At 49.0% G+C, this 23,545-nt stretch overlaps 1 protein-coding gene across 1 annotated transcript in view; it reads left to right on the top strand.

Annotated features, from left to right (window-relative positions):
* Window positions 1-23,544, top strand: part of SLC45A1 (solute carrier family 45 member 1) — a gene marked incomplete at its 3' end in the record, with an annotated part of 32,125 nt that extends 8,581 nt beyond the window's left edge. Inside the window, exons 4-9 of the mRNA XM_006145450.2 lie at window positions 175-399; window positions 11,322-12,061; window positions 15,134-15,287; window positions 17,937-18,113; window positions 19,899-20,104; window positions 23,305-23,544. Of these exons, the coding sequence (XP_006145512.1) occupies window positions 175-399; window positions 11,322-12,061; window positions 15,134-15,287; window positions 17,937-18,113; window positions 19,899-20,104; window positions 23,305-23,544 (1,742 nt within the window). The remainder of the gene's footprint in view (window positions 1-174; window positions 400-11,321; window positions 12,062-15,133; window positions 15,288-17,936; window positions 18,114-19,898; window positions 20,105-23,304) is intronic.
* Between the last annotated feature and the right edge of the window lies 1 nt (window position 23,545).

Raw genomic sequence — 23,545 nt, 5'->3', positions numbered from 1 at the left:
CTTGTGAAATAAAAACTCTGATCCAAATAGAAAACCTCTGGTGAGTCTGCAGGTGGCTTTCCGATGGGCTCTGCATGAAGTCTGATTTTATAAAAAAGATTCTAGATGTAAGTAGTAAACTATGGGGGACAGCTGGTCTCCATTTTCTCCGAGTGACTCTGTTTCTGTTTCCAGGGGCGTTGCTGGGCCTGTCGCTCTTGCTAAATGGCAGGGACATCGGCATCGCCCTGGCTGACACAACCAGCAACCACAAGTGGGGTATCCTCCTGACCGTGTGCGGGGTCGTGCTGATGGACTTCAGCGCCGACTCGGCCGATAACCCCAGCCACGCCTACATGATGGACGTGTGCAGTCCTGCAGACCAGGACAGAGGCCTGAACATCCACGCTCTCCTGGCCGGTGAGTCTCCTCTCAGCAGGGCCAAGGCAAGGCCTGCAGAACTGTGCGTTTCAGAGGCAGGTCTCTGGGAAACCCCTCCTCAGTCCCTCATTGTGAAAATAAGTTGATACAATTCAACTATATGGATACACATTGATGTGATTGAAAATACATCTCTCAAATGGTGTATATCAGCAATAACATATATTGTTAAGATGTATGTGTGTGTAAAAATGTATCGGGACTAGCAGTTAGCATAATGGCTATGTCGCTGGACTCCCATGTAGTCAACCACGGTTCGAGTCCCGGACCTGGTGGCTTAAAACTCACGTTGGGCATGTGTGCGTGTGTGCTCAAGATCCCAAGAGGAGAATGGAAGAGAAGGGATTGTGGCATGGCCATCCCCCCAGGGGGTGATTTCTCGCTTTCTGTCTCTCTGTCTCTCTCTGTCTGTCTGGCGAGCGCACACGCCCTACAGCGAAAATCTCTCCAAAAAAAAAAAAAAAAAGAAATATACATGGGGCTCCTCTTAAAAAAACAAAAAAGAAAAAAAAAAAGAAAAAAAAGAAATTTATATGGGGTTTCAAAAAGTTTGTAGGTAACGGGGAACCAGCAGTTAGCGTAATAGCTATGTCGCTGGACTCCCACGTAGTCGACCGCGGTTCGTGTCCCGGACCCGGTGGCTTAAAACTCACGCCAGGCGTGTGTGCGTGCGTGCCCAAGATCCCAAGAGGAGAATGGAGGAGAAGGGATTGTGGCGTGACCATCCCCCCTGGGGGGTGATTTCTCGCTTTCTGTCTCTGTCTCTCTCTGTCTGTCTGGCGAGCGCACACGCCCTACAGTGAAAATCTCTCCAAAAAAAAAAAAAAAAAAGTTTGTAGGTAACGGAATTAAAATATAAGGATTTTTGGTGCAAAAAAGATCAAAAGCCGTGCAGTTTTTTCATGATATGCATTTTCCACAAAGATTTTGGAGACCCCTTCGTAAGTATTTATATAGAGTTGGTTCTCATTCTTCATGGTAGTTTTGTCCTACAGAGTCACCCTGAACACTGGACTGGCTAATACTGACTCACCACTCCAAGGGCAAATACAGGGCTAGGTTCCCATGAACTTCTGCTAACATCTCATTAACCGAGCAACAGATAAGCTCGTTTTTGGTTGTGGTTTTGTTTTTTTGTTTGTTTGTTTTTGCTTTTATTTACTTATTTATTTTCAGGTTTTGGCATAGGGCATATGTGGTTGACTGGTGCGATTTTCAGGCTGCTGGGTCTGGGACTCAGCCGGCCATGCAGGATCCTTAACCTCCACACTACCTGCTGGCCCAAGATAAGTAGTTTTATGTGCTTGTGTTTAAAGATGCCCTGTTTATGGGGACCAGTAGATGGCATAATGGCTGTGTCACTGGACTCCCATGTAGTCGACCATGCTTCGAGTCCCAGACTCGGTGGCTTAAACTCACGCTGGGCACATGTGCATACATGCCCAAGATCCCGAGAGGAGAACAGAGGAGAAGGGATTGTGGTGTGGCCATCCTTCCTCAGGGGTGATTTCTCGCTTTCTGTCTCTCTGTGTCTTTCTGGTGAGCACACACACACCCTATAGGAAAAGCCTCTCAAAAACCTTTTTAAAAAGACACCCCATTAATAGATATTGCTAACTCTGAACCCGTGGCCGAGAGTGTGGTGGTTCCTGCCTGAATGAAGCTCGTCCAATCCGCGCACCTGCTGTGTAAGGCCTTCATGACCTTCTCACACTTAGGATCGTCAAACAGCGCTTCACACTCTGCTTGGGCCTTTAAACTGCAAAAACACCAACAAGAAGCACACAAAAAAAGTGTCACTAAAGAACTCACTTATGCCTTCTTCCACCTCCACGGGGCCCTGAAAGTCAAGCCGTTCAGTGCTGCTCCGTGCGTGTCTTTGGTGACCTCGAGTCACAGTATTCGTGGTTTGGGACTACACGCAGACTGTAGTGCATAGTTGAGTGGACAAATGCAGAACCTGCTAATGATGCGACTGTGTACACACACTCACACGGGGAGGTCTGTAGACACCTGTGCATACGACCCTGTGTCACGCTTCATGGCAAGACATCTGAAAGGTCCCATCAGTCAGGAACAAGGCCAGAGAGAAGACCACTCATCCACTCGGCCATTGCCATTAGACAGGGAATGTGGACAACATGTATGGAAACATGTGACAACATCAAGGGAATTAACTGCAGAACAGTGTAAGAGTCAGCTGCGGCGTGAAGGTGAAGGTGGCTAGATTCCCACTTGGCGGCCAAGTCAGCGTCCCAGACCCGGCAGCTAGAACAGCACACTGGATGCATTTGTATGCGTGCCCAAAATCCCTGCAGAAGCATGGGGGAGACAGGGCTGCAGTGTGGCCATCTCCCTGGGGGGCGGTTTCTTACCTTCCTTATCTCTTTCTGTCTCCAGCATGCAAACACACCCTATAGCAGAAACAAAAGCATAACAGTGCAAGAATTCAGAATGATGCTTGGCTATCAAAGTAGGATATAAAAAGTCCGCACCTCTAACTTTCCCATATGAAACACTTACCTCATTCCAAAACAAAATGGAAGAAAAAATTCCATTCAAAATAGCGATCTAAAGGAGGTTTAAAAGTCGTGGCAAGGGGCCAGCAGGTGGCATAGTGGTTAAGGTGTTGGACTCTCTCACATGGTTGACCACAGTTTGAATCCCAGAGCTAACGCCTTGAAACTCACACGGGGTGCATGTGAGTGCATGCCCAAAATCCCGAGGAGAGAATGGAGAATGGATTGAAGCATGGCCATTCCCCAGGGGGGTGATTTTTTGTCTTCTGTCTCTCTGTCTGTCTTTCTCTCTCCAGCGAGCACATGCACCCTAGAGCAAAAATCTCTCTCAAAGAAAGAAAGCAAGAAGTCAGGGAAAGACTTCACAGGACCACGTGCAGGCCCTTAATGAGGAAGCTGAATTGCCGAGTGGTTCGAGGCACAGGCTCTGGGATCCGAAAGCCTGGATGAGTTTGGGGCTCTTCCTCCTGTTAGTTATGGATGTTAGGCACACTGTCTGCCTGGCCTCTCCAAACCTCAGCCACGTCTTCTAGAAAATGTTACTTGTCTGTTTCCATGTATGTGTTGATGTAGGCCAAGGGAACCTCTGAAAGGGCCCCATGAGCCAGTGCTGGAGTCTGGAGGGTAGGAAGGGGGACTTCGTTTTTTACCTTATGCTTTTATGTATTGCTTTTTACCTGTGAGGATGCTTCACTTTGATCATTTAATTCTTTCCCTTTTTTATGGGGTTAGTAGGTGGTGTGGTGGCTAAAGTGCCACATTCCCACAGTGCTGACTGTGGTTTGAGTCCTTGGACTAGCTGGCTTGAAAACCACACCAGGCGCATGTGCATGCGTGCCCAAAATCCTGACAGGAGAATGGAGGAGAAGGGATTGTGGCCTGGCCAGCCTCCTTGGGGGGCGATTTCTTGCTTTCTTCTCTCTGCCTTTCTCTATCTCTCTCTAGTGAGTACACCCCCATGACAAAAAAAGAAAAAAGAAAGAAAAGAAAAAGTATTTTGTACAGTTCATCTGAAATCTATCTAGTTAGATTTCAGAATTGAGATGTAACGCGAAACATGAATTGTGTCTTCAAGAGGGGCAGAGGAGAATTAAGATCATGAAAATGGGGAGTCAAGAATATGAAAATACTGAAGGGGGACAAAAAAAGACTCCAGAGTCTAGAAAGACAGACAAACTTTCCCATATGAAACACTTACCTCATTCCAAAACAAAATGGAAGAAAAAATTCCATTCAAAATAGCGATCTAAAGGAGGTTTAAAAGTCGTGGCAAGGGGCCAGCAGGTGGCATAGTGGTTAAGGTGTTGGACTCTCTCACATGGTTGACCACAGTTTGAATCCCAGAGCTAACGCCTTGAAACTCACACGGGGTGCATGTGAGTGCATGCCCAAAATCCCGAGGAGAGAATGGAGAATGGATTGAAGCATGGCCATTCCCCAGGGGGGTGATTTTTTGTCTTCTGTCTCTCTGTCTGTCTTTCTCTCTCCAGCGAGCACATGCACCCTAGAGCAAAAATCTCTCTCAAAGAAAGAAAGCAAGAAGTCAGGGAAAGACTTCACAGGACCACGTGCAGGCCCTTAATGAGGAAGCTGAATTGCCGAGTGGTTCGAGGCACAGGCTCTGGGATCCGAAAGCCTGGATGAGTTTGGGGCTCTTCCTCCTGTTAGTTATGGATGTTAGGCACACTGTCTGCCTGGCCTCTCCAAACCTCAGCCACGTCTTCTAGAAAATGTTACTTGTCTGTTTCCATGTATGTGTTGATGTAGGCCAAGGGAACCTCTGAAAGGGCCCCATGAGCCAGTGCTGGAGTCTGGAGGGTAGGAAGGGGGACTTCGTTTTTTACCTTATGCTTTTATGTATTGCTTTTTACCTGTGAGGATGCTTCACTTTGATCATTTAATTCTTTCCCTTTTTTATGGGGTTAGTAGGTGGTGTGGTGGCTAAAGTGCCACATTCCCACAGTGCTGACTGTGGTTTGAGTCCTTGGACTAGCTGGCTTGAAAACCACACCAGGCGCATGTGCATGCGTGCCCAAAATCCTGACAGGAGAATGGAGGAGAAGGGATTGTGGCCTGGCCAGCCTCCTTGGGGGGCGATTTCTTGCTTTCTTCTCTCTGCCTTTCTCTATCTCTCTCTAGTGAGTACACCCCCATGACAAAAAAAGAAAAAAGAAAGAAAAGAAAAAGTATTTTGTACAGTTCATCTGAAATCTATCTAGTTAGATTTCAGAATTGAGATGTAACGCGAAACATGAATTGTGTCTTCAAGAGGGGCAGAGGAGAATTAAGATCATGAAAATGGGGAGTCAAGAATATGAAAATACTGAAGGGGGACAAAAAAAGACTCCAGAGTCTAGAAAGACAGACAAAGAAGAAATGGGACCGAGGCTTTTATGATGAACATGGACGCTGGGGGCAGCGGCGTGCACCTGCTGTTCCAGCTGTATGGGAGGCTGAGGCAGGAGGATTGCGACTTTGAGACTGGCCTAGACCACATAGTGAGACCCTGTATCTTTAAAATATTTTTAAAAGTTTTATATTACATTTAATCTCATATATCTTTTCCTGCACAATTACCGTGCATATCAGTCAAGATAAAGATGTTCTATCACATCATCATCATCAAATCATCATCTTTTTTTCAGATTATTAATTTATTATTATTTATTCTCATTATTTTTCCTAAACATTCAATCATTTGGCTTATAAAGAGAATTTACCTGAAACGTAATACTTCTCAGACCAGTGCAGTTGAGAACACATTCTCATGAGCAGGTAATAAACCCTTTCTGTCCACTAAATGTCATGCCTCTCTATTTGTTCTCTCGCTATTCATCCCTTCTCCCCCACCACCATTCCACAGTCTTCAGCGTCCATAACTATTCTCACGGCTTTTACGCCCTCCCATATTTCAATCTCTACCATAAAGTGCAGATAGTCGGTTTATATTAAGTGGATACATACAATGTCTTTCTTTCATATCCTGGCTTGCTTCACTCAATTGAGCTTCCATATTCAACCACTTCCTATCAAATGCCAGAGTCTTGTTGTTTTTATGGCTGAATAGTATTCCACGGAATATACGTACCACACTTTTTCCATCTATTCATCTGTTCATGGACATTTGGGTTGGTTCCATGTCTTAGCGATCGTGAATAATGCTGCAGTAAACATTGATGTGCCAGCTCTTTTCCAACTGAGCGTTCTCCTGTCCTGTGGGTAGATACCCAGGAGTGGGATTGCTGGATCGAATAGTAGTTCTATTTGTAGATATTTGAGGAACCTCCATATTGTTCTGCACAGTGGCTGGACCAGTTTACATTCCCATCAACAGTGTAGGAGAGTTCCCCTTTCACCACAACCTCACCAACACTTATCACTTTTTGTATTTTTTTTTTTGAGAGTTTTTTTGCTATAGGACACATGTGCTCACCAGAAAGAAAGAGACAGAGAGATAGAAAGCGAGAAATCACCCCCCCACGGGGGATGGCCATGTCACAATCCCTTCCCCTCCATTCTCCTCTCAGGATCTTGGGCACGCACGCACACACACACTGCGTGAGTTTAAGCCACCAGGTCTGGGACTCGAACTGCAGTCGACTACATGGGAGTTCAGCGACATAGCCATTACGCTAACTGCTCATCTTACTATTTGTATTTTTAATTTTCGCCATTCTAACAGGGGTTATGTGGTATCTCATTGTGGTTTTAATCTGTATCTCCCTTATGATGAGAGATGTTGAACATTTCTTCACATGCTTTTTGGGTGTTCGTATGTCTTCCTTAAAGAGATTTTTTGTTCAGCTCACTTTCCCATCTTTTAATTGGGTTATACTTTTTTGGGGGGGGTGGTAAACTGCTTGTGTTCCCTGTGTATTCTGGTTATTAGTCCCTTATCTGAGGGATATTTTATAAAAACGTTCTTCCATTCTGAGGGTTGTGAATTCACACTAATTACTGTGTCTTTTGCTGTGCAGAATAAAATACTTTTAAATAAGTAAACAAATAAAATGAACATGGCTATGAAATTTAGGGGCTTGTCTGGGATGAATGAAGGAAGTCCTCTGGCAAAACCATGAACTAAGCAGATCTGGCTATGTCACTCCATAGTCACGTGGAAGGCTCAGCAGAATGGGTCTGCTGCCCAGACTTTTCCTGGGAGTTATTTTTTTAAGAGGGGAACCCTCATTGGCTAGCTCTCCCTCAAACCCAAAATTCCCTGCTGGTTAAACGCAGGTTTCTCTTCGCTGGCAGGAGGAAATGGAGAGAACTTGCCTTCCTCCCAGTTGACTGGCTCAAAATACATCCGGACTCAAAAAATAAAATAATAGAATAAAATGAGAAATAAAATAAAATAAACCGGGTCCATGGCACAGCAGTGAAGGGGGGCGCGGGAAGTTCAGGTGGTCTGGAGGGAACAGCACTCTGGAGGGTGAGTCTGTCCGCAGTGCTGGGGCTCCCGTGGCTGCACTCCCAGTTGGGCGTGGTGAACCAGCTGGGCGTTGGCCAGGGCCCCAGAGCCACAGAATGAGGAGGCAGCAGTGTCCAGGTACAAAGAGATGACTGAATCCTGGTGTCCCTGCTGTTTCAGTGGCTCAAAGATCCAAAGAGCTGCCCACGGGGGATGGGGAGGAAAGACCCTTCCTCAGGGACCCGAGAATGGCTTTCCTAACTGTGGTTGTGGGTGGGCACAAGAGGGTGAACGCCTGCTGGCCTGTGTGTCTTGTGGGGGTATGTGTTGGAGAGGAAGTCTTGTGTGTTTGTGTGGCACTGAAGCCAGAGGGGACTTGGAGGGGACATGAGCAGGTGTAAACACCCACCTCAGCCTCCCTTGAGGTAAGGTATCAGAACAAGGTGTCCACAGGTGGGAAAGCCCCAGGGCAGCACCAGCAAAACCTGGCAGGTGGCCCAGAGGTCAGGAGAGGAGCCCGCTCTGGGAATCCATTTTCTTATCCGTGGGGGTTGAGATGAGACAGGTTCTCCATTTGGGGCCTTGGATTAGGTTTTGCTGCTTTACTATCCTAAGAAATGAGCCTGTCTAGGGGCCAGCAGGTGGCATGGTGGTCAAGGACTCTGGACTCCCACATGGCTGACTATGGTTTGAGTCCCAGACATGGTGGCTTGCTTTTTCACTTTCCCTTTCTCTCTCTCTCTCTCCCCCTTTCTGGTCAAATTAAAATAATAAATAAAGTTAAACAAAAACTAATTCTTTAAAAATAAAAAATAAATAGGTCCATCTTTCTTTTTCCTCTTAAAACATATATATGTGTGTGTGTTTGTATATATATGTGTGTGTGTGTATGTGTATATATATATGTGTGTGTGTGTGTGTGTGTGTGTGTGTGTGTATTCCCCTATTTCTCACCCTCTGCCATTTCCCACCCTCCTCTTACACTGTCTCTGGTATCTACAGTTGCTTTCCATTCCTTTCCCCCCCACACACACTTTATTGATTCGCAGAATATCTTAATTAATCTACTTTCAATAGCAAGTTCAGTTGGCATATACATATCTGTAAATACATGCCTGACTTGTGTCATGAAATTCTGTGAATAGAATGAATATATTATAAAGTAGCACCTAGCTGAGGTTATATACCTTACTGGGGTCATTAAATGGGTATTTTTAAATATATTTTTTAATTTCAAGAAAGGCAGTTTTAGCTTTAATGAATTAAATTAAAAAATGTTACGAGAACTTTGCTTAAGGCTTAAAGCCAGGAAACAGGTTAGGATTCTGTTCAAATAGTAGGTGCATGAACCTATCGACAGCTCAAGAAAAGACAAAAATCCTTAAATCTGGAAAACAAAGCATAGAAGAAAATCAGTAATGTTCTAGCCAGAAGTCATACAATTCGGGAAACCAGCAGTTAGCGTAATGGCTATGTCGCTGGACTCCCACGTAGTCGACCGCGGTTCATGGCCCGGACCCGGTGGCTTAAAACCCACGCCAGGCGCATGTGCGTGTGTGCCCAAGATCCCGAGAGGAGAATGGAGGAGAAGGGTTTGCGGCGTGGCCATCCCCCCTGGGGGGTGATTTCTCGCTTTCTGTCTCTATGTCTCTCTCTGTCTGTCTGGTGAGCGCACGTGCCCTATAGTGAAAAACCTCTCAAAAAAAAAAAAAGTAAATAAATAAAAGAAAAAGTCATACAATTCTATTTCACCAGTTCAGTCTGATGTACTTTATCTTCTGTTGTGGTCCAATCTTTCCGTTTAAATTTGGGAAGATAACATTCAATGTCGGACTTGTCCCTATCATTAGGTTGGCCATTTTCTTAATTGTTTTTGAACTCTTATTTCTGTGTGTCTGACTTTAGTTTTCCTGGTATAGCAGGAAAACTAAAGGGAGCTTCAGAACTTCTTAGAGAGCTGGTCTGGTGTTGGTAAATTTTTTTAGGTTTTGTTTATCGAGAATGTTCTTGTCTTTTCTTTCCATAGGAAGGATAATCTTGTTGAAATTGTTTTTTACTTAACCCTTTGAATATATTTTCCCATTCTTTCCTTCTTGCTTGCATTGTTTCTGATGAGAGGTCTGCTGTTAGTCTGATGGGATATCATTTGTAGGTAACTTGACATTTCTCTCTTGCCAGTCTTAGTATCTTGACTTTATGGGGACCAGCAGTTAGCGTAATGGCTATATTACCGAACTCCTATGTAGCCAACTGCAGTTCAAGTCCCGAACCCAGTGACTTAAACTCACACCAGGTGCGTGTGTGTGTGTGCCCAAGATCCAGAGAGGAGAATGGATGAGAAGGGATTGTGGCGTGGCCATACCCCAGGGGTGATTTCTCGCTTTCTGTCTCTCTTTCTGGCCAGCGCACGTGCCCTATAGTATCTTGTCTTTATGGTTTTGGTCAATCTGGATATGAGAATCTGGCCTTGGAGAAGATCTTCTTGGGTTGATTCTATGTGGGGTCCTTTGTATTTCTTGGGTCTGGATCTTTGAATGCCTCTCTAGGTTTGGAAAGTTTTCTTCCAGGATTTCATGGAATAGATTATCAATGCCCTTATTAGTTTCTTCACCGTCTGGGATACTGATTATCCTGATGCTCGGATGTTTAATGGTATCTAGTATTTCTCATATGTTATTCTCATTTTGGGGGGCTATTTTCTCAGTCTTTGTGATGGATTTTTCTAGTCCAGCGATTCTGTCTTCTATGTCTGAGATTTGGTCTTCTGTGTGACCTAGTTTGATTTTAATACTTTCAAGGGAGGTTTTGATTTCCTGTATTACAATCTTCACCTCTAAGAGTTCCATTTGATTCTTTTTTATGGTGTGTATTTCCTCTTTCAGATCTTGCAAAAAGCTTCCTCACCTCCTGGAACTCATTGTCTCTTTTTTCCTGCCTCGTCTGGATTTTATTGTCTCTCTCCTCTTGCATCTCTGTTAACTTTGTCACTATGAGTATTCTAAATTCTTTATCAGACATTTCCGTGATTTCCATTGTACTATCTGTGGATGAAGAGAAACTATTCTTTTCCTTTGTGAGAGAAGTATTTTCTTGGCTTCTCATATTTCTTGTACCTCTGCAGTGATTTCTGGCCATCTGATGGGTTATTTGTTTCTTCCTAACTTCTTATCTGGAGATTTCAGCCTGCGAGTTGAATGGGTGTTCTCAGTCTGTGAGTTGATCCATCTCTCTATGGAGGCCTGGTGGAGGAGAACCCGAGAAAAGACTGGGTGTCAGCACCTCATTCAATTCTGGGGCCCCTTCATCCCTGCATGCTCCTCCTGCTAAATCCGTGTCTCAAGGGGCCAGCACCATTCACTTGAAGGGTTCTAATCCAGTTCTCCACCAGAAACTTTGACAAGGGATAGCCAAAGGTAAAAAAAAAAACACCAAAAAACTGTCTACCGCCTGTGGTCAGAAAAATGATTTTGAAAGCACAAGAATGTGCCCCATAATAAAGTGGCAATAGAATGGGGATACCACTGAAAGCCTGCATTTTGGAATGTTACCTTTCAATGTTTAACTCACTGTCCCTGCCAATCATTTCCAGTAGGGTGTTAATAAAACCACAACATACGTTTTCTCACACAGACTCTAAATTATTTTATTTAATTTTGTTCATTGTCATTATTTATTTTACTTTTAAAAAGTTGACCAGAGGGAGACAGGGAGAGAGGGAAGTGAGAAAGCAAGCTGCAAGGTCCAGGATTCGAACCATGGTCAGCCATGTGGGAGTCCAACTGCCTTAACCAGCACACCACTTGCTGACACCCCCTGCCCACCGTCTTTTCTTTTTGAATTACTATTATTTGGTTCCTTTCATTGACACGTAGTGACTGTACGAATTACGGACACGATATGCCATGATGTTCTTCCTCCCCCCTTTCCTGAGTGTTTCTTTACCTGCCTGTAGCCCCTATTTTTCTCCCCAGGTCTCGGAGGAGGGTTTGGATATGTGGTCGGGGGAATCCACTGGGATAAAACCAGCTTTGGGAGAGCCCTGGGGGGACAGCTCCGCGTCATTTACATCTTCACTGCTGTCACCCTGAGCGTCACCACCGTCCTGACCCTGGTCAGCATCCCTGAGAGGCCCCTGCGGCCCCTGGGAGAGAAGAGGACACCCATGAAGAGCCCCAGCCTCCCGTTGCCTCCCTCCCCGCCCGTCCTGCTGGAGGAAGGTGCTGGTGACCCGCTCCCCCCACAAGCGGCCGCCAACCTGTACGCGAGCTTCTCCAGCCCCATCTCCCCGCTCAGCCCCCTCACGCCCAAGTATGGCAGTTTCATCAGCCGGGACAACTCCTTGACGGGCATTAACGAGTTTGCGTCGTCATTTGGCACCTCCAACATAGACAGCGTCCTCATCGACTGCTTCACGGGCGGCCAGGACAACTACCTGGCCATCCCCAGCAGCGTCCCGAGACAGGCCATCAGTGTCAGCTTTCCCCGGGCCCCCGACGGCTTCTACCGCCAGGACCACGGGCCTCTGGGGAGGAGGGAGGGTGCCCTGACGTCCGGCTCCGATGGAGACATTTTAAGGGTGGGCTCCCTGGACACATCCAAACCACGGTGCTCTGGGATTCTGAAGAGACCCCAGACCTTGGCTATCCCAGATGCGGCTGGAGGAAGTGGGCCGGAAACTAGCAGGAGAAGGAACGTGACCTTCAGCCAGCAGGTAAGTACGAGCGACGAGGAGGGAACCGAGGGACGGCATGAGGTTGTCAGACGATGAAGGAGGGTCGACCCGGGAAGTTCCTGGCCTGTCACAGAGGGCCATGAGGGACCCAGAAACCTGCACTTCGTCCCTTGCGTGTCAGTGAATCCGTCCTGGGCCTAGTGAGTTCAGGGTCTGTGCAGTGGCAGTCAGGAGGCTGAACCTGGCTACAAACCAGAGGGACAGTCCTTTCAGACAGCTGTGCATGCCCCGAGGTGATTCAGGCTGGGACTGTCCCTCTGTGTGCATTTCCTTTGCTCCTAGTACCTTTTCCCTCATGGCCCAGGCCACAGCCCTTGTTGGCTGAGAACCCGGGGCCAGTGTCGCCAAGGTTTTGTTGCAGCTGTGTCTGGGACCACCCTCCTGGAGGCTGACATGAGCTGACTTAGAGGCTGGGGAAGCACTGGATTCTCAAGGGCAGAGGCCAAGAGCCTCCAGAGGGCCCTTTGAGTTGTTACTTAGCATAAGTTGGATTGACTGCAAGGCCACCAGCTGACATGCAGGATTTTACCAGCTTTCGGCATACTTGGTCTGGAGTAGGCGACTTTTTGTTTTTTTGGGGGAGAGGTTTTTGCTATAGGGCGCATGCGCTCTCCAGACAGACAGAGACAGAGAAACAGAAAGTGAGAAATCACGCCCCAGGGGGGATGGCCGCACTGCAATCCCTTCTCCTCCATTCTCTTCTTGAGATCTTGGACACGCACGCACACGCGCCCGGCATGAGTTTAAGCCACCAGGTCCAGGACTCGAACAGTGGTCGAGTGGGAATGCAGCGACATAGCCATTTAAACTTTCAGGTCGTCAGGAAAGTCAGAATGCAGTTTTGCATAGAGAACACAGTGGATATGACAGTTTTGTCTCCGACCTACCTCAGGGGAGCAATAGGAGGAGACATGGATTTGGTGAGAATTGGAATTTCTTGAGCACAAGCTCCACGAAACTGGACCTGCCCTGCAAGGGTCCCTCAGGAGAGGCAGGTCTGAAGGCCAGGTGGGCTGCAAGCACGGCCCAGCGAGACACTTTGCTCAAGTCACAGACATATGTGGGCTGTCTATCCATGAAGCAGACCCAAATCTAGTCCACACAAGACAGGGATGAACGCGTGATCGGTGAGGGGCCCCGTCCTTCCCCCCAGTGAGTCCAGTGTCCCTTCTCTGTGCCCGCAAGACTTCCCGGCTTTAGCTGGAGGTTAACCAGAGACATACTTTGCGGGAGCTGTTCGTTTTCTGCTCATCGTTAAATTCTTAAGCACATATGGGGCTCGTTTGCTTTTCTCTGGTGCTTTCTCAGTCTTCATGCTGATGTGTCGTCGCTTAAGTGGGACAATGGTCGCATCTCATAGAAGGACGCGCGAAGCACGCACCCGCCCTCGCAGGGAAGTGCACTGAGGCTCCCATGGGCAGGGTTGAGGCCAGCTGCTGCGCTGGTGTCTGGAAAGAGTTGCAGAGCTGAAAGTCGTCCTAAGTATCAGAAAAGCCTGTTATTGTCAAAGGAAAGCAATTGGGCATCGCTAGCCTCTTTCTTAACGATGTCAGAGTAGTTCATCTGCGCCCTTTATGTTTTTTTAAGGTTTTTGCCATAAGGTGTGTGCGCTCACCAGAGAGAGGTAGAGAAGAGACAGTGAGGAGAGTGTAAAACCTGAAGCTGCAACACCCGGGGGGTTGGCCATGCCAATCCCTCTCTCCATTCTTCTCCTGGGATTTCGGGCAAGCATGCACCTATGTCCAGTGGGAGTTTCAAACCACCAGGTCTGGCACCCAAACCACGGTCGGCCTTGGGGGAGTCGGGCTCTTTGCCACCACACTACCTGCTGGCCCAGTCTGGGCTTTTGTCAATATTGGATTATTCTGTCCTACCAGGGATCTTTGGAAAAGTTTGTAGAAATGTGTATTATGAAAAAACTACGTATGGATTTAAAACATTTTCGTCAGCAAAATAAACTCACACTTTAATTCTATTTTTTCCACAAACTTTTGATATACTTTCATGTTTCAAAAAATTCAAATTGATTTCTAGATATAACTCTTTAAATATGGATGAAAATCTCATTTTAATTTTTTTCTATTTCTATTCTGTAGAGTGTAGTTTATGCATCTGTTCTTTGAGGAAAGTACGAATCACAAGTTAAATGTAAGCACACGCAGGCTGGAGCAGGGACGGGGTGTGATTTTAGTGGTCTCCCTCCAGCAGGCGTGGGGACAGGCTCGGGGGGGGCGTCACTGGCTTGGAGCCTCTAGAATATCCGCCTGGAATCCAGGTGCTGGCAACACCACAGACACTCCCAGGGGAGCCAGGTGGCATCTCCTCTTTACTTTGGAAACACCTAAATGCCAAAGCATCAGTTCACCTGGCTGGAGTCTGTGCCCCAAACCCAGGCAGGGCTCCATGGAATGAACACTTCTCGTTCCGGAAGTCCACAGACCGTCAGCAAGCATATGTGCCTGGGGGTGTTGTTCCCGAGCCCCCAGCGCAACCCAACCCCCACTGGCTTCAGTTTCCATTCTGCTGCCAATGCCGGAGGCCTTGGGTGCACCGGGAGGCCTTGGGTGCACCGGGAGCCCAGGCCGGGGGGGCAGGTGCTGACTTGGCCACCCTGCCCTCTGTGATGGGGATTCCACTTGTGCAGGGAGAATTTTGAATAGGATCCCTCAATCACCTTGGAATAAGTCTTCCAGAACCTTCTTTATATGCAGAAGACATTATAATGAGTGTGTTTGAACTTACATCCTTTTATTTAACATTTTTGTTTTGCAAGGTATTAACTCTCCGTGGTTTGGACCTGGAAACCTCTGGCTAGCTCTGGGCACACCAGAATGGATTCTGTTCTTGGTGCCCTGGGCGGGCCTCAGAGGAGACGACCTGACGTCGTTCTCTTGCCGGGTGGTGTCTTGGTAACCCTGCCTGACAAGACAGCCCTCCCCAGCCTCCGTGTCTCGTGTGTCTGAAAGCGCATTCCCTGTCTCAGCCCGCCCGATCACATGGGCCGCGTGAGGAGGGCCGAGGGCTCGGCTGAGGCTGCGGCTTCCTTCCCAGGTGGCCAACATCTTGCTCAACGGCGTGAAGTACGAGAGCGAGCTGACCGGCTCCGGGGAGCAGGCGGAGCAGCCGCTGTCGGCGCGGCGTCTCTGCGCCACCATCTGCAACATGCCCAAGGCGCTGCGCAACCTCTGCGTCAACCACTTCCTGGGTGAGCGCGTCTCGTTCAGGGCTGGGCTGTGCTGCGTGATGGCATAGGTGCCCTGTCCTCAGGCCCTCGCCCCTCGGTTTCCCTGGGTCCCAGAGACTCACTTCCCACTCACTAGCCTCCCACAAGGACACCAAGACGGAACTGGGGATATCGCTGCCCTGCAGGGCTCTCCTCCAGGATGCCTGCTTCTGGCAGCCTCAAAGGAAACCAGGCGCTGCCTTTGAGAGGCACCCCACTTCCTGGGTCAGACATCTGGGCGTCCTCAGAGCTAGATCCTCATGACCAAACGCTCTTCAGACCTGCCAGAGCTGAGTGAAGGTCTGCACCGCCCTCTGCCTTGCTCATCTGGGAGCCTAGACACAGACGTGCACCTGCAGGGGTGTCTCGTGCACTTGTTCTGAGAGTCACCAGCTCGCTCTTCAAATGACTGTTGAAAAGCCCTATCTTGTATTTCATTCCCCTGGGTGTCAACAGCTCTGCTGCTGAGCTGTTGATTATCTGAGGATGATTAAGAATTTGAGATAATCCAGGCCTTTCATACATTATGGGGTGTATGACCTCAGCATGACCTTCTAGAAGGTGAAAGGCAAGAACCTTAAACTGTTCATGAACTTTATCCCAAGATCTGACTTGGTATTCCATGCGAACCATATCAGAGGTGATATCAAGGATATATATGCAAGGTGTTTCTCTCAGCATGGTTTCCAATAGCCAAAAATGGGGATGAGGGAGCGGGTTGAATATCCTATCCACACTGTAAAGTATTTTCTGGCCTTTAGAGCCAATCTGTTTGGGGCCAGCAGATGGCATAGTGGTTAAGGCACTGGACGCCCATGTGGCCCACCATGGTTTGAATCCCAGACCTGGCAGCTTGAAAGTCACACTGGACATGTGTGTTTGCATGCCAAAATGCCTAGAGAAGATGAGAGGAGAAGGGATAAAGGCATGGCCATGGTTTCTTCCTTTTCCTCTCTTTCTCCTCTGGCGAGTGCATACACCCTATGACAAAAATCTAAAACAAAACCAGAAAAGGAGTCTAATAACTGATGACACAGCAAGTTGAACGTGATAATTTATTGTGGTTCAGGAGGACCCATAAATTCCACTTTCCTCCGCCAAAGAAGCAACTGACGTGGTATGAGGAATGGAGAGCTACAGTTTTTTTTTTTTTTTTTAAATTATTTTATTTATTTATTTTAATTTGACCGGAGAGGGATAGAGTGAGAGAGAGAGACAGAGAAAGTGAGAAAGCAAGCCACCAGGTCCAGGACTCGAACCATGGTCGGCCATGTGGAAGTCCAGTGTCCTTAACCACTATGCCACCTTCTGGCCCCATGCTACATTTTTTTTTTTTTGGAGAGGTTTTTTCTATAGGGAGCGTGCGCTCACCAGACAGACAGAGAGAGAGAGACAGAGAGATAGAAAGAGAGAAATCACCCCCCAGGGGGGGATGGCCACGCCGCAATCCCTTCTCCTCCATTCTCCTCTCGGGATCTCGGGCACGCACACACACGTGCCCGGCGTGAGTTTAAGTCACCGGGTCCGGGACGCAAACCACGATCGACTACGTGGGAGTCCAGCGACATAGCCATTATGCTAACTGCTGGTTCCCCCATGCTACAGTTTAAATAGCAATAAAGCCAGTTGGATTTATCTCAGCATTTGTCCCCACTCCACCCCCTAGCTGAAGTATCACCAACATCATTCTGCCTTATGCTTACCAAAATATATGCTTATTTAAAATAAAAGATTGGGGGGCCAACAGGTGGTGTGATGGTTGGAGTGCTGGACTCTCACATGGTTGATTGACCACGGTTCCCGGACTCAGTGGCTTGAAACTCATGCCAGGTACATGTGCATGTGTACCCAAAGTCCTGAGAGAATAATGGAGGAGAGGGGATTGTGGCATGGCCATCTCTCCGGGAGATGATTTCTCGCTCTCTGTCTCTCTGGCAAGTGCATGTGTTCTATAGTAAAAATTGCTAAATTTTTTTTTTTAAATAACATGAAATAAAAGATTGAAAGGACACTGACCAATTTTACTAGAATTTGTCTCTGGATGGTGAAGCTATAGATAATATTTAATTTTTAAAATTTATTTACTTTTATTTATTATTATTTTTTAATTTGCCAAAGGGCACATGTGCTCACCAGATAGAGAGAGAAAGAGAGAGAGATACAGGGAAAGTGAGAAACCAGGATTGAAATTGTGGTCAGCCATGTCGGAGCCCAGCACCTCAACTACCATGCCACCTGCTGGCCCCTTTATATATATATATATATATGTTTTAAGTTTGTTTATGTCTTCCATGAGTAGCAGAAAGAGACAGAGAGACAGCACTCCCACCAAGGGCTGGAGGCCACAATCCAGGAGGCCACAATCTAGCTGCAGCCAGAACAGGATCCTGGGCTCATGTGCCTGGAGGACTCACGGAGGTCTCTGGATGTGAATCCAGAGCCTTTCTAATGTAGGTGGGTCAGCCTTGCAAAGCTTTGTGTATTACTCCTGTGACACACAAGGAGGCCCGGTCTGACCCCTTAATTTCTCAGTCTGTAAAAAATCCCTGTTAACTTTTACGTTCGATAAGAGCATGCTGGGCAGAGCTGCGGGCTTTGCATCCAGCCTCAGACCCGCTTCCTGCCTTCCAGGGTGGCTGTCGTTCGAGGGGATGCTGCTCTTCTACACGGACTTCATGGGCGAGGTGGTATTCCAGGGCGACCCCAAAGCGCCGCACATGTCAGAAGAGTATCAGAAGTACAGCAGTGGCGTCACCATGGGCTGCTGGGGCATGTGCATCTATGCCTTCAGCGCTGCCCTCTACTCAGGTACCTGCTGCCTGGCGCCCGCGCCCAGGGCCCTTCCATTATGGCCGTGGGTTGCCTTCCGAGTACGTGAAATGAGGGGAGGTTGTGTCTCTACAACCGCAGACAAATCCCAGTGTAGGGAGCCCCACTGTCCTGCCGCAGTGGCCAGGCAGCTGCTGAGGGCCTGCTGGCTGCCCCGCTATGTGTGCGTGGCTGGGCGGGGCCCAGGAGGCACCGGGGGTGCAGAGACCCACTCTGCAGACATCGGGCCTCCAAAGACCTGGCAGCCCACAGGTACGTGTCTAGACCTCACCAAGCTAGGGGACCACAACAACGAAAAATCAGGGACCCAAGGACAAGCCATGAGGCCACCCCCGGGTGAGTGTGCAGTCCGCCAGTCCCCATGTCCCTTCCACATTGCTTCAGAGAGTTATTGGTCTGGAGGGAGGAGGAGGATAGAGGTGAGCATGGAGAGGTGGGAGGGACATGGCGCATCTGGGGTGTGCAGAGGCAGGTCCCCGATGACCCTGAGGCTTTGTATCTGCTGACCCTCGGGACACAGAAGCAATGCTGAGCTCACACGGGGATGCTGGGCCGAGAACACACCACAGTGGGGACCTAGTGGGCATTGTGGAGTGGGGAGATTTTACGGCTGGGGTCTCATACTTTCTCTATAAGAGGACACACAGGTTTTTCAGCTTCATGGGCCACACGGTCTCTGTTACAGTCACTTGCGGGTACCTTTGTGGTCGAAAGCAGTCAGGTGACATGTAACCGAGTGGCTGGCCATGTGCCAGTACATTCTTTTATTTTAGGTTTTTGTCATAGAGTGCATGTACTCGCTGGAGACAGTGAGAGGGAAAGTGAGAAATCGCCCCCCAGGGATGCCATGCCACAATCCCGTCCCCTCTATTCTCCTGGGATCTTGGTTATGCACACACATGTATCCAGTGTGATTCTTTTCAAGCTGCCAGGTCTGGGACTCAAACCATGGTCGGACATGTGGGAGTCCAGCACCCATTCACCATGCCACCTACTGGCCCTATCTACCTATACAATTTTATTTTCACTGAAATTCGAATTTCATAGACTTTGCATGTCATGAAATTATCTTTTTTTTTTAAAAAAATAACCATTTAAATGAAAAATACAAAATTCTTAACTCCAGGCTCTGTAAGACCAGGCTGTGGGCCGGACTCAGCCTGAGCTATAGCTGGCTGTTTTATGTTCCCTCTGACCGCATTCGCACCCTGTAGTGAAAGATTATTGCTTTGGGGTTGGAGGAGAGGGTTGAGAGGCTGTATTAAGGAAGAATTTGCTGGATTTTACTTGCAAGTCCATGGGTTGGCAGCTGAGGTGCTGTTCCCCTGTAGCTGGGAGGCCTTAGTTCGTGGGAGCAGTCCTGCATTATCTGTGACATGTTATTGCCACTTATGTTGTCATGCCATCTCCGGAGACCTCGCGGTGTCATAAATCCAATGTCTGGCTTGGGGGCAGGCTGTCGGCCCCGTTATAGGAGAGGGTGATAATCCATGCAAAAACAGAAGGGGTTTAACTCAAAACCCCAGATCCCTGAGCCTTTCTGATGTTTCAGCCTACAGAAAAGCCCCCCGGGTATCTGGCTAGGGCTGGTGGACACCCCAGGTCCTGCCCTGGGCATCCACTGGAGCCAGTGGGAGTCGCTGGGCTCCCCTGGTCTGGGGTGACCTGTCAAGTCTGAGCACCGCTAGCTTCAGGGTCAGCCCCTCTGCAACCAGGAAGCTGAGTCCCAGAGGCCATGGGCCACTCCCCCTGTCTGGTCTGCAGCTGTCCTGGAGAAGCTGGAAGAAGTCCTCAGCATCCGCACCCTCTACTTCATCGCCTATCTCGCCTTTGGCCTGGGGACGGGGCTCGCCACCCTGTCCAGGAACCTCTACGTGGTCTTGTCCCTCTGCATAACCTATGGGGTTTTATTCTCCACCCTGTGCACGCTGCCCTACTCGCTCCTCTGCGATTACTACCAGAGTAAGAAGGTGAGTGCTTCTGCTTTTCTTGCTGCGGGTCTGTGAGGAGGTCTGGTTCTTAGAAACACCGCCTCACCTGAGAACTGTCCCCCAGGATTGGCCACATAATCCACTGGTGCAAAATGGAAAGGGGGGGTCCATGTTTGTAAGGGAGGATATTAAGACAGTGAAACAGAGCAGTAACTCACAAGGGCCCTCCGAACATGCCACCCGCACCCCTGTGAATCTGCCCGAGTCGCTTGCCCAGGAAGCCACCCTGCTGCCCCCTCCTCCCCAGCTTCTTTAGTGGACACCCCCAGGGTACTCCCCAATGTGTATCACCTTGGGGTGGCCAGCGGGGTCCTGCCCTCTGTTAGGCTTCTGGGTTCTCTATTAACATGGGCAGAACAATTCAGGGCCAAGCTTAGGAGGCGAGAGAGGCATAGCCATGTTGGCAAGATGGAGAGTATGTTAATACAGCATTTTTTTTTTTAAATTTGCCAGAGAACACGTGTGAAGGTAGCAGGGCTGGGGGAGGGACTGCAGCAGGGAGAGAAGTGGAAAAGCATGGGGATGGCCACACCACAGTCCCTTCTCGTACACTCTCCTCTTGGGATTTTGGGCACGCACACATGTATGCACATCTGTGCCAGGTGTCTTTCAAGCTGCCAGGTTCACAACTTGACCTGTGCAGTCGGCCACGTGGGATGCAGCTGCCTTCATCACCGTGCCACCAGCTGGCCCTAACAGTATTTTTAAAAGTCAGAATTCATGCCAAACAAAATATTGAACATTTGAATAGAGACAGGATCAGTTACAGTGCCCTACCAAACCTTATTGGGATATGAGACAAAAGGGAAAATAAGGAATACTAATCCTGCCTTTACAAGTCCTTTTGGGTATTTTGTCCCACGTGGAATGGGATAGAACTCACCATGTAATACCGTACAATTACCCACATAAAGTGTACAACTTTATAGCAATGGTTTCTGCGTTAGGCACAGATTTGGGGAGCCAAAGGACTGCGATCAATTTTAGAACATGTCTCACCCTAACAAGGAACCCCTCAGCTATGACCCCGTGACCTCCCACCTCCCTGGGCCTAGGCAACACTAGTTTAGCCAAGGCTCTGCAGACTCTGGGTACTTTGTGTAAGTGGAACCATGCACTCTGCGGCCTGCGTCTGCCTTCTTTGACGCAGCCTAATATTACGATTTTCAAGGCCATGCTTGGTGTCGTATGTGCCAACTCCACTCCCTTTATGGCTGCATAATAGTCCTTCAGAGATTTTTTTGAAAAAGAATTATTTAACTTTATTTTTATTTTACTTAGTTATTTAAATTTGACCAGAGAGGAACAGAGAGAGAGAGAGAGAGAGAGCGAGAGAGAGCGAGAAAGCAAGCCACCAGGTCTGGGACTTGAACTGCAGTCGCCATGTGGAGTCTAGTGCCCTTAACCACCACGTCACCTCCACCCCCCGCCCCCAGTGATTTTTTTGCAATAGATCTGAAATAGAAAAGTACTGCATTAAAATATTACCACAGGGACCAGCAGATGGCGTAATGGTTACATTGCTGGACTCGCAGATAGTTGACTATGATTCAAGTCCCGGACCTGGTAGCTTAAAAATGCATGCTGGGCATGTGTGCGTGTGTGCCCAAAATCCCAAGAGGAGAATGGAGAAGGGATTGCAATGTGGCTATCCCCACTGGGGGTTGGTTTCTCGCTGTCTGTGTCTCTGTCTCTCCAGCAAGCACATGCACCCGATAGCAAAAATCTCTAAAAAAACCCCCCACAATCCCTGAACACCCCCTTTAATTTTGTTGCTCAGTCACCTTCCCCAGGCCCAGCCTCCATGTGTGTGGAGGGGGGTGCAGTCTCCTAGCTTAGCCAGGCTGGCCCCAGTACAGAGCTTAGGAGCCATGAAAGTGGCCTGAACTCCCAGTGCTTCTGCTCCAGGGAGGCAGCTGAGACCCCTCCCTTCAACTTGGCCAGTCACATGAGACAAGCAGTGGCTATGAGGACTGTACCTCAGGGGTGGCTGCCCGTCACCCTGAAGCTCCAGTTCCCCTCACTGGGGTAAATGGAGGTGCCAGTTTATTTTTTAGTTTTGTCTTAGGCGTCCACTTGTCAGAGACAGAGAAAGAGGGAAAGTGAGGACCCCTGAGGGGGATGGCCAGGCCACAATCTCTTCTTTCTCCTCTCGGGATTTGGGCACACGTGCACGCATGCCTGGTGTGTTTTTCAAGCCCCTGGTCTGGGACTGGAACTGTTGAGTCAGCCATGTGAGATCCAGCACCTTAACTACCACGCCACCTGTTGGCCTAGATGTGCTGGGTTTGGGCCCCATGGGAGGAGACACTGAGCGCTGAGGGCCACTTGGTCCAGACACAGTCAGAGCTGTTCAAAAGGCTTAGTCCTCTGTGACCAGAGTCTCCTAGACTTCTCTCGGCCTCTGGGGCTGGAAGCTCAGGGCTAGCTGTGTGTCAGAGGCCTGCACCCCTCGCCCCTGTGTGTGGCCTCCTTGCAGTGCCCTCAAACACAGCAGCAGGCTGGACACCACCTTCTCCAGCATCCCCGAGACCCTGCTTGTGTCTGGATACAGGCAAGGCAACGCTGGTCCCCAAGTGACGCGCATCAGCAGCTGTTGGGTGAGGGCGCTCCCAGCTGGGGAGCAGTGATGGGACCCACGTCACCCCTTCCCCACACACACTCCTGAGAGACCACACTCTCACCATGATTCCCTGCGTGATGCAGTGTGTGGGGAGGGAGTTGAAGGTGCAGCCAAGCTGGAGGCCGTGAGCACCCCCAGAAATGGCCGTGGGCCAGGAGCTGTGCATGTGGCGGGGTAGCTCAGAGGTGGTGGGCCTCGCACTAGCAGGTGAAGAGTGGGCAGAGCAGACTGCAGTGACCCTCCAGTGGGACAGAGTCCTCTGGGGAGGGCAAGGGGCAGGGACCAAGCGCTCTTGCAGCCTGGGCCCTGAGATGTCAGCCCTCCACCCCTATTAGTCATGGATTCCTATCGTTGTCATCATCTCTCCGAACACAAACATTATTAAACTTGGCGGAACTCCCTGTGCACGCCGGCCCTGGAAAATGTGAAGGCACCATGCTGTGCGTGGGCTGGCAGGTCTCTTGGGGGTGTAGGAAACACGGGCTTGGTCATGGTCACTCAGGCCCATTAGGGCTGGTCGGCAGGTCCCCCTGACACATTTCTTCTTCTGGATCAGTTCGCAGGGTCCAGCGCAGACGGCACCCGGCGAGGCATGGGTGTGGACATCTCCCTGCTGAGCTGCCAGTACTTCCTGGCCCAGATTCTGGTCTCCCTAGTTCTGGGGCCCCTGACCTCGGCCGTGGGCAGCGCCAACGGGGTGATGTACTTCTCCAGCCTCGTGTCCTTCCTGGGTTGCTTGTACTCCTCCCTGTTTGTCATTTATGAAATTCCTCCCAGTGACACCACCGGGGACGAGG

The sequence above is a fragment of the Tupaia chinensis genome, unplaced genomic scaffold, assembly GCF_000334495.1.
Source record: "Tupaia chinensis unplaced genomic scaffold, TupChi_1.0 Scaffold000146_1, whole genome shotgun sequence".
In the NCBI taxonomy this organism is placed as follows: Eukaryota; Metazoa; Chordata; class Mammalia; order Scandentia; family Tupaiidae; genus Tupaia; species Tupaia belangeri.
Note: the sequence above shows the minus strand (reverse complement) of the source record. Positions and strands in the feature narration are given on the sequence as shown.